Source organism: Hesperophylax consimilis, chromosome 14, assembly GCF_061612785.1.
Source record: "Hesperophylax consimilis isolate HC1 chromosome 14, BYU_Hcon_1.0, whole genome shotgun sequence".
Lineage (NCBI taxonomy): Eukaryota > Metazoa > Arthropoda > Insecta > Trichoptera > Limnephilidae > Hesperophylax > Hesperophylax consimilis.
The window spans coordinates 18347375-18359509 of NC_142849.1; the positions used below are offsets into that span (position 1 = coordinate 18347375).

Sequence of the window (12135 nt, forward strand, 5' to 3'; positions counted from 1 at the left end):
CTGGTTTTATTTTTAAATTTACTTTAAAACCTGCTCGTAGAGTAGTGAACTGACAACACGGTATCACAAAGGATTTTAAATACGCATAGTTTGATCATAACCCTTCTTGAATGTTTTATTGCTCATCAGGTAAAAAAAATGTACCTATTTATAACATAAAAATTGTAATAGTGATATACTTCTGTGGTATGAAGCAAGATAGACACGCAGAGAGTACTTCAGAACTACGAGAACTTTGGTATTTTTCTTTTAGGCGTGCGAATTAGATAGCTTTAAAATTCACCCGGCTCAAGTACAAGTTGATTGCTCCATAGGAGCCAATCAGTGCTGTCTCACCAGGATAACCGGTGTTTCAAATGGTTTCGATTCCGCAAATTAGAAAAAAAACAGAATCCCTTAATCCAAGAATCTTACAAAATAATTTTGTTTTTCTAGAAATATTTTTTTTCTCAAAAAATTTCCTTTTAATCCTATCGTAATTGAAATCGAACGAAAGCCCAAGAAACGCACTAAATCACTAAATCCTGTCAAGATTATAGTTGAGTTTTAAAGTACTTTTTTTATTCCAACAACGCCGCGACTGTTGCGAGCGGTCAAAAAGTAGTAATCAATATTACTCGAAAGCTACTGCAGCGGTGACCGGATAAATCATCACAATGATAATTCATTACATCTTTAAAAAGTTATATAAAGTCATGGAAAGTGATTAAAGAAAAACTTTATTAACTGGGTTATGTAGGTTAGGTTAGGTTAAAAAAAAAAATTTATCATTTCTAATGTCTTTTTATCACTTTTTGAAAGTGTGTTGAATTGTCACTATGTTGAGTTATAATGGAACCACTGCAGCATACAGCATCAGCTGTTGAAAGAAACTATTGTTTGCCTTGATAATAAGATAACTACTACAAAAAGATACTTAAATCTAACAAGCACCACGTAAATATATTTATTGGTGTCTAGAGGTTAATTTTTACACTATCGGCACACAAATCAACAAAATATTGTTATTGTTATTATGAAAATAATATGAGGAAAATATGAAGCAAAACCCAACCATATTATTTAATGTGTGTTTATTAATACATTATGTGTTATGACAAAATGAGTACCTAGATTATATATATACCTAGATAGATTGTTGGTTCTATAATTAATATTTCAGTCTCTAGGGTAATTGTAACCGCGATTTCCAGTTAGTTTCAGAAGCAATGATCTAGATTTAACTAATTATCTATCTTCAAGAGATGACCGGTATGACCTAACCGACGCGTCGCGGCGTCGTGGTCAAAAATTAACGTATTGATTTTGGGGAAGTACTTATATGTGTAATACTTTCAGGAATCTTTAAAACTAGCTACAATTTTAATTATTTTTAAAAATATTCAAAAAAGCTCTTCATTTCTCTCTTTAATTGAACAAACAATGCTTTTATCGTTATTTCGATACAAAAAATTAAGTAATTCAACTTTGTAACGAAAAATAATTGTTGCCGGGTTGTCCTATCAAATTCTACTTTCATTATAACATTAAATGAAACATTTTATTCATTTAAGAATCCTGTTTCTACCCACTTCGTTCACCTTCATCTATATTGTATTTTTTCATCCCCCCTTGAAAACATTCAAACGTGGAATAAAAACAACTGTATTTTGTTTTCACCGTAAATTTCTATATCTAAGCTATATTTGGCGGTTAGCAAGTCACATTGGAGTTCAACAGATTTTTCCGAAAGAAATAATATGTATGAAAACAAAAGCGTTGAATATTTTAGTATTAAAATTAAAACTGTATCCCTGCTAACATTACAACGACCCCTTCGAAAAGGTTCACCTTTTCTTTTTTATTAACCCACTCACCCCTCGACTCGCCACCCACCAGTCGCCCTGAATGGCTGACACCCACGCTGGCCCCGAGGGATGAAGCTAATTAGGGGATCTGGCACCTGAGCGCGTCACCCAGGGATGAAATAACTTTAAAAGTAAACATTTGGAAATAATCGGCAAAAAATTATTCATAATATTGTTTTGGATGAACATTTTATTGTTCCTGACTAGAGTGACTAGGTGACTAGGTAAAGATTTCGTTTTGGAATTGGAGACGTAAAGATTGATTCTGCCTCGTGTTATGTTTTTACCCTGTGCCATTTATTTATTTATATATACGCCTAAAAAGGCTTTTACATAAAAGTGATACATGATGCAGTGTAAATAGAAGAATGTCTGTATTAAACAGGAGATACTGACAGTAATCAGATGTAATCCATTGTAAAGTAGGTACAAAATCCACAGTTGTAAAATTGTTATTACAAGTATATTGAGAATATATTAAGAAATGATTAAAAAAAGGAAAACTAAATAATAAAAAAAAATTAAATACTAAGCAATATTAGAAAAAGGTATGAGTAACATAAAGTAAAAAAGACATTACAACAACACGACATATAAGACAAATCATTAAAACTAATTTAACAACGCTACTCTAATTTGTAAGATTCGACAAAGTGTTGGTATAGCTAATGCTTGATTCTAAAAATGGAGTCAATAAATAAATCAATAGCACCCCCATGCTTGTTGCCCAGATCATGCATCCTATTGTTCAGTGAGTGAGTCTGATAGTTAGTTGTGTATGTATTGCAGAAATATGTTATATTTTGTCTTGTATTCCTAGTCGGCACATGGAGTTTAATAGTGGCAAAGATAGCAGGACTATTAATAAAGTTGATATTAATCATTGTTTCTATGGTATTTATACGAATCAGGGCCTCAATCAGATCCGTGTGGAACTCTCTGTGAATCAATTAGTGGTTATTTTTGAAATAATAAAACATTTAATACGCACATAACGCCGCATCTTATTATTTCTGAAACGTCAACAATATATTCTTCATAAACTTAATAACGACCTCTTGGATTGTATCTGCTAATAAGGCCTTGTTTTATCTGGAAAATGTACCTAAACATCCAAATGTAATATATACACAGGTAGTATCATAATAATGATTCCAGGACACGAAGATAAACAAAACGTTTGTTTTTTGGAGATAATTCCTAGTATCATGGCGTCGATAAGATGTTGTTGGATTATTATTTATGTAAACAACAAGTAGTCAATCTTCGTTATTTCGATTAAAAAAAAATATTTTTATCCAGATTCTAGAAAGATGCCGCGTTTAGTTAGAATATATCATTTTGTATTAAAACTTACTTTTTGAGTCTTAAATAAATAAATTATACAATTTAATTGTAATCTAAAATAAAATTTAAGTAAATTAATTGATATTAAAAAGTCGAAACCCTATTTGTTTAATAAAACTATCTCAATAGAATAGATTACAGCAACGATTCTGCAAAAGGAACTTGACATTTAATATTATTTGAAACCTTTATAATAATATACGAGTATAAATCTTCGATTGAAAACTTCCATTCAGGATTCAGGATTGCTTTCAAATGGAAAATATTTTGATAATTTGAACTGATGGTAAATTAATTCAATTCTGTAAATCCTCGTTTAATTATACCAATTGAAAACAGTTTCAATTTACAATGAGTATTAGTGTGAATGACTATCAGTTACTAATAAAATAAATGTTCAAGTACAAAGCCGAAGAGTTGAAATGAAGGAATGAAACAAATTTAAAATAAGTTATAAATAATAAAAACCCAATATTACTCTTTAAGAGCATTGAATTAAAGCTTGGCTTATAGCAAAGTTTATTTTACAAATCAAACAGATCTAAGAAAACCAGAAAATGGAATCACCGAGATTTAGCCTTTTTGTTAAATATAAATATAATATGATATTTTTACAAAAAAAATATATATTTATATATTTATTTACATATAAAAAATAAAATAAAATATGAGTTGTGTTTACTAAGGACCGGTTGTTTCACAAAATTTGAACAATTCATAAAACTAAAAGTTAAAATTAAAGTTATATCATATCATAGATCATAGCTGTTTAATATATCATTAAGGGACTGTTGTTTCACAGCAGGTACATTTAAATTATTAACTTAAATTTGAATGAATTGTTCAAATTTATGTGAAACGACCCGGCCTAAGTTATTATTTTTAATTATTATGTCACATCACAAAGTATCTGCTTCATACGAAAAAAGAATGTTGTTTAGACGATTGGTGAAATTGTACATCTTATGTACAGAATAATGAAAAATATATTTGGTGTTAATAATTGACGAATGAGAGTTTCAAGGCAATTAACTGCTCATTGTGCCGCGGTTGTTGTAAACCAGAGGTTCCCAAAGTGGTCTATATGGACCCCCAGGGGTCGATATCGGCTTGCTGGGGTCTATGTCAGCGAGAAAAAAAATTGTGGGTCCACGAGATTCAAATGGGGGTACATACGAGCGGACTTCCATTTACCTCAAGTCAACATTTAGGAGTTCCGTAAATGACACTATAGACCTAACATAAATATAATAGAATGAGAAATTACTTATTTGATATTTGTATTTTTATATGTCATAAAGTTGTTAATTGAGGTATATAAATAGAGTCTACGTTCTTTTTCTCGTCAGAATTAATATATTCGCGCAAAACATTGCACATTGGAAGCCGCGAATTTTTCTAGTTCCCCAACTTGTTTTTGAAAAACGTCTAGAGTAATAATGACGTTCAACATTTAAATGCACTTCACACAGACTTCAAAACTAAGTTTGAGAACATTTTGATTATGGAAATGCAACGTTGAAGAATCGGATATCATTTGAAAAGAAGAACTGACCGGAATAAGCACTGACAAAGAACTTAAGGGGGAGGTCATGTAGGGCCAACTACGGAAAGAAATTCCCGTTGCTTATCCTGCTTCATTTTCATTTGGTGTAATACCTCACAAGGGCGCCCCTGTCTGCACAATGCAAAGACAGAAGAACTATACCGCCACCCGGTTGGTGGACTGGCAACGGAAGGGAATCTTCTTACAAAAAAGAGAAATGATTATCACATGGTACGTTAATAGTTTAAGAAAAATTCAATATTCGGCAGGCAGGGGGTCTACGGAAAAAAAATTGGCAATTGGTCTACGGGGCAAAAAAGTTTGGGAACCTCTGTTGTAAACAAACACTAAATCAACAACGGAATTTAAATACTTAAACTTTTCTATTAAAACAATACTTTATAGCTCAACAAACTTCGAAACTAGCATACTTTAAATTCACCTTAGTTTTGCTTATATTATAGATATTACTTTGTTTTAGAGTTTTCTTAACGTTTCGACAGGAGTGCTTAAGTTCGTTATGAATTAGTTACTATTATTTTAGTCTTAAATTATTCTCAAAAACATATTAATCACGTCACGTGTTTGAAATGTGAAACGGTAAGATTACTTCAATAGTTAAATACAACAACTAGTGTTATTTCTTACAAAGCTCGAGATTATCTCTCTGCTTTGGGGGATCACGAATGAAGATTTGACTGGCAGATAATATATTTCATAGTTACACACGTATTACAAAGTAATACAATGAACACTCAAAACCAGCACTTTGTCTTAAAAATATTCTGGGACTTTGTAAAGGTAAATTGTCATTTTTTGGATTTAATTAGTGCTAAACGGCTTTTAGATAAATAATTTAATTTTTTACCTAATTTTCTAGGCAAATTAAGCCAAATGACTTTAAAAATTCCTAACTCATTGGAAGAGTTGTGAATTTGTGAAGCCAAATTTGTGGGTTTTGCCTAAATACTATAAAGATTAAGTTTTAGATGTATTTTAAAGTTTTAAAGTTAATGTAATAGAAATAATTTGTTAAAAGGTTGATATTACATATAAAAACTTTTTTTTATCAATAAATAAAAAGATTCAAAAAAATTTAAGTTTGTCGTTATGTTGGTGCAAGAAACAAAGAACACTAGAAGCAGTGATTAATATTACAAATGAAAAGTTTTTAAAGTGTCTGTATATAAAAATGCACGGTGACTACCTACGATTAATGCATCGTAAGATGTGCCCAGGAGATTGGTGAAGGCATCAATTCGGCGATGGATGGCTTCATACAATCGACTACTAAAGAAACTGGTGTGGGCACAAAGCCGTGGTTCAGTCGACAATGCTCCGAAGCAGTTCGACGAAAAAACGCGGCTTACCGAGCCTACAACACATCTCGAACGCCCGAAAGCAGATCAGCATACAACAAATCGGCAAAGGAATGCAAGAGAATCATCAATAGGTCAAAATTCGAACACGACCTGCAGATCAGCAAAAAGCTGGCTGCCTGCCCGCATGGCAGCAGAGCATTCTGGTCGCTTGCGGGCTCAATAGGTCGAAATTTTTGCAAACCCAGTTTGCCACCTCTTACCAGACCTGACGGCTCACTAGCAAACACCGCCACCGAAAAGGCAAACCTTTTAGGGAAAATGTTTGCGGAAAACTCGACCCTCGATGACGGGGGTGCTGTTCCGCCGTCGGTTCCTCACTGCGGCTTCTATATGAAAAAGCTGAGGATCCGGCATCGGGATGTACTCCACGTCATACGGGGGCTCGATGTTAACAAAGCTAGTGGACCTGATGGAATACCTGCCCTGGTATTGCAGAGGTGTGCTGCGGAAATAGTTCCAGTTTTGACAAAGCTCTTCAAAATGTCCCTGAAGTGTGGCACTGTGCCCTCTGGTTGGAAAAAAGCGGTAATTCACCCTATTCCCAAGAAAGGTGACCGCTCCAACCCGGCCCACTACCGCCCCATAGCGATCACATCAGTTCTGTCCAAAGTGATGGAACGTGTGATCAACGACAAACTGCTCACATACCTCGAGAAGAACAAAATTATCAACGACCGTCAATACGGATTCCGGCGGAACCGCTCGTGCGGTGATCTTCTCGCGTATGTGACGCATGTTTGGGGGCGGTGCCTGGAACGTCACGGTGAGACCCAAACGGTCGCACTAGACATATCCAAGGCCTTTGACCGGGTCTGGCACCGAGGACTTGTCAACAAATTGCATTCTTACGGACTTCCCGCATCCCTGTGTACGTGGATTGCTGACTTTTTAAGGGATAGGTCGATTCAGGCGGTTGCTGACGGTTTCACCTCTTCCTCGCACTCCATAAATGCTGGCGTCCCACAGGGATCGGTTCTGTCTCCAACTTTGTTTTTGTTGCACATCAATGACCTTTTGACATGTGCACCGATTCCATTGTTACGCGGATGACAGTACAGTTCATGATAGCTTTTTGTTTGACAAGCCCCCAAAGGGCACACAAACTCCAACGGCTCGGAGGGCTTTGAAGCAGAGAATGGACGGTTATCTCGAGAGTATTTTCTCCTGGGGTAAAAATAATCTCGTCGAATTTAATGTTTCAAAGACCCAATCCTGTCTGATTACGTCTAAAAGGGATCCAAATGATAATCTAGTCTCCTTCAACGGAAGCAATCTTCCGAACAGGCCTTCCATTGATATGCTTGGTGTAACTATAAGTGACCAGCTCAGGTACGGGGGCTCCATCGAAGCTAGAGTAAAGTTGGCCTCTCAGAAGCTGGGCGTACTGTACAGGGCCCGCAGATACTTTAATAGTACACAACTGCTCACTCTGTACAAATCGCAAGTGCGCCCTACTGTCGAATTTGGCAGCCATCTCTGGTCTGGAGCCCCAAAATACCTGAAAAAAACCCTTGACTCTGTGCAGAAACGGGCGGTCCGTTTGATTGATTCCCCAATCTTAACAAACGGACTGCAATCTTTAGAGGACAGGCGTCAGGTAGGTATGCTGTCCTTGTTCTATCGGTATTACAATGGAAGATGCTCTGAGGAACTAGCGTCATTGATCCCTTCGGCACCGGTGCGTAGTCGGGATACACGCCAAACGCGCGCCCAACATTTGTACACAGTTGACACTTGTCACATGAGAACGGGTCGCTTCTACGATTCGTTCTTAAGTTCAACAGCTCGGCTGTGGAACGAACTGCCGGCCTCTGTGTTTCCTCCCTCCTACAACATGGGACTCTTCAAGACCCATGTTCACTCCTTCCTCTCCACAAAAAGACCCTCCACACAGCATCCCCAAAGATGACATAGGCCCTGAGGGAAATTATTTTCTTCAGGGCCTCCTGTGTGGAGTAAATATAAAAAAAATAAAAAAAAATCAGGTGAATTTACTCTCTGAGACGCATTGCAAAAGGCTCCAATCTAAGAAGAATGGGGCCCTTTCAGTAACAGTGGTAAAATAAACTATTATATTGACAGTTCATACCTCTAAGAATACTATAAATTGTTTCTTACGAAAAACAACTACCAGGGTCAACACCACGACCTGTTTTGTATTCCACATGGCAGAACGGATGTTCTTAGCCAGAATGATGAGAGGTATGGTCGTATGGTGCTGCTAAATTATGTTTCTAGGTAATTCGACATTTTCAATATTTGCCTTGAAGGTTTCTAGATAAATTTTAGGCAAGAACTCTAAAATATATTCAAATTACGTGAGTACCTTAATAAATCTATAACGCAAAATAAATATTCATAAATTTGTACGTACATACGACCTCCATGTGGGCCGATACCACAGCTGTGGTGAAGGAGGGGGCGTCTGCCGATACTTCACAGCTGAAGTTTCCCGAAAGGGCGAATCCCACCCTCTGCAGCATCACTTGGGAGGAATTTGACTCTGAAAGCTAAAGAAATATTACACACATTAATCGTTGTACAAAATTTTCAAAACACATAGGGATCAGTTTAATGGTGGTACTGTGATCTTAAATTACGAAAACAGCTCAGATGTCAAGGATCAAGATTTTTGGAAGGATAATGTTGTCAGGAAAATCACAAATAATTATTTCCTACGTCGGTGAATCAAATTTCAAAACACGAATCAGTAATTTTATGTTGTAAAAAAAGCTTATTAATCTTCGGTTGAGTATATCTATGATCGAAAATACCCTTTTTTACAAAACTCTACATAGAAGGCGCTGAGGAAAAATAATTTCCCTCAGAGCTTATGTCACCTTTGAGGATGATGTGTCGAGGGTCTTTTTGAGGAAAAAAAGGTTTCACCCGGTTGCAGAAAGGAGAAAATATGGAGGTCAGAAAATCTACAGTCGAGCTGTTAAACTTAAGAAAAAAAATTAGAAATTAACTTTTCTCCTGCGACAAATATCAAATTTTTGTAAACGTTATTCAAATGTAGCATTATTTGTAATCGTCAGTTAAATATTCGAAAAACGTTTATTTTTTAGCGTGCCATAATTTACAATATGAACATATACTTTTCTTTTAAACATCTTAAATTTTTATAATAATCTCCTGATAATAATAATAATAATATTAGGCTAATTTATATAGCGCCGTTTTCGTGAGAAATCACCTCAAGGACGCTGTACAAATATATTCCTTAAATAGTAAACACTAGAACTACTGACTTAAAACTAGTGACTTACGTCTGACACTTATATCTAGAGACTTGCGACTAAGGCCTATAACTACTATCTTAATAAAACATATATTTACATATGTAGAAACTTATAACTAAAATTTACAATAGATAAAAATAGATCCAGTTAGTAGGTATACCTACTAGAACTCACATCCTCAACACTTTACCCCAAACCATTCATAACCCCAAGCAACGCTGGTAGGTCAGTAGGTTAAAATAATTAAGCGTAAATAGTAACCCCAAATAGTTGCCTAGACCATGCATCTTATTGCATAGTGAGTTGTGTCTTATTTATTTTGTATGCACTAGTGAAGAATGTTATATTTTGTCTTGTGTTCCTAGTCGGTAAATGGAATGTAATAGTGGCGACGATGACAGGGTTGTCAATTAAGTTGTTGAGAAGAACGGCTTTGAAAAAAAAAATTTCCAAATTTTCAGCAATTTTTTAGTACGGATTATTTATTTTAGTGCTATCTTATTAATGTTTAAATATTATACTATAGGCCATTAAGAGAATTGTTATTATTAATATAAAAACCCCCTGCTTACATACTTAATGATCAATAAAATAAAACTTCTTAAAAACACCGTTTTTATGGGTAGAAATCGTAATTTATATCCAAAACTGTGTTCCAACGTAAACTGTTCGTTTGCGATTTAAATTTACGTCCATCGAAATATATATTTTTACATCATTTCTTATTCATTTTATATTTGATCATATTAGTAGAGAAAACATTTTTTTTTAAATAACTCAGAATCATTTCGTTTCCCTGCATCACTCCCTGAAAGGCTATCTGCGTGACAATTGTTTCTGACCACCTAAATTCAATTGTCTGAGATTCACTCCGAATCACTTCGCTTTCCTGCCAAGGAGTGATCCCTGAAAGGCTCTCTGTGTGACAATTTCCGGTTTGCAGAATGCGTATGCCGCCGCTCGTCTCGTACACAACTGATTCCTATTTTGAAAATCTTGTTCTATAATACGAGTATACTACGATTTGATATAACAACATCGAAATGAAATAATCTTGCATCTTTAGCTTTTGTCTTGATTGGAGAATATTTAATATATTATGTATTTATAAACAATTCCACTGCAATTAATTAATATTAACAATTATCTCTAATTGTGACTTTTACGGTAACCTTCACATGTCAGTAACCGTGGGTATTTTTAGATTCGTATTTAGAAACTTTTAAAATGAGAAAGAAAGCAATTTTTTTCTCGACGACGATTTCGAATATTCGATTTCCAGCAATAAAAAGCTTTGCGCTTTTGATTTCATTTTAGTTAACGAAACCTTTAAATATGTACATATTAATATTTCATTTAAGAAATGAACATATACGCTTGTTTCAAACCACATTATTTTAAAACATTGCTCTAAAGAATTCGTTTCAGAAGTTCCTTTCCTTCAACATTCTCTAGCGATTGCTACTTATGATAAAGTCAAAATGCTATTGACTTACCTACCAACGGACAAGAGACAATATCAGCGGGAACATAACACGTAAATTGGTTTAATTGTTGGCAGATGAATCATTTAAATGCGTTAAAGATCAACGGTTATTTTCACTCATCCATTTAAGATATATTTCTAGCTAACAATAAAAACTAATTTTATAAACACTCTAATATAATAGAACTTCCTCCTTCTTCTGGCCTTAAAATTAGATTGTTAATGTAAATTTTAGTTATAAGTTTCTACATATGTAAATATATATTTTATTAAGATAGTAGTAGGAGGTGGAGATAATATTATTCTATGGAATTTAAACGATTACTTTGTGTATTTTTTTGTTTCACTTAATCGTGCCATGTATTCCTCGACTAACTAAAAAACTACATTATTTCGACTTTTATTCGACTCCATTTCTCACTCCCGTGCAGAGATGTTTTATTCTACCATTCACTACTCTATACTACATTTTTACTTTTAAAAAACCTACAGAATATCACTTTTTATTCGACTCTGTATCTCAGTTTAGTGCAAAGATAATGCGAAGTCTTCATCAGGAGTCCCCCACATATTCTACCATTCAAACCCTTCTTTATTATTCGGGAACAAGTTATTTGAAAGCAGAATGATTTTTCCGAGCGGCATTACCAATGGTAGGTTCTGCAGCTCAGAACAACTAAAAAATTGTGAAATTGTCGGAAACATAAAACTCAAATTTTTGTATAATATCAGGAATACAGTTATGACCATTCTGAAAATTATGTGCTGTAATTAGTAAATCAATTTTCCTTGTATCTGCGAGGCTATTCATACCCAGCATACAGGACAAAAAGGCTGATACATATAACAAGGGATGACACCCGAAGTCTATATTGCTATCAGAGAGTAAGTAAAATCCACTGGTCCTCAAATTATTGAGCCGTCTGTAACAGTTTCAATTTTGTTGACTCATCAGGAGTAGTAACTACGGACCGCCTAAACATCGGTTGTATAGCCGTTCATTTTGGAGGAGTAGCGAACAGCGCGACTCGCGGGGAACGAGCGAACCAGTACTCAACGGGAAGCAGTGGAAAGAGGTCTACTGGAAAGATTGACGGATGAACTCCAGACGACATTTTGGAACTTTAGCTAGCTAGATGTTACTGGACATCGTGTTCTAAAATTATTATTAAAGAGCTTTGACGCACATGGCAACCTACAATATGTTATAAGGTCAGTTCTTACAGTCTTATGTAATGTCACATTTATGAAATAATGCTTTACAATAATTTCTATCTACAAG

General features: G+C 34.9%; 1 protein-coding gene across 1 annotated transcript in view; it reads right to left on the reverse strand.

Moving 5' to 3' along the window:
• The window catches only part of LOC149417989 (uncharacterized), a 90890-nt gene that overhangs the window by 25016 nt on the left and 53739 nt on the right, over positions 1–12135 (reverse strand). The window contains exon 3 of the mRNA XM_089639272.1: positions 8497–8632. Within this exon, the coding sequence (XP_089495398.1) occupies positions 8497–8632 (136 nt within the window). The remainder of the gene's footprint in view (positions 1–8496; positions 8633–12135) is intronic.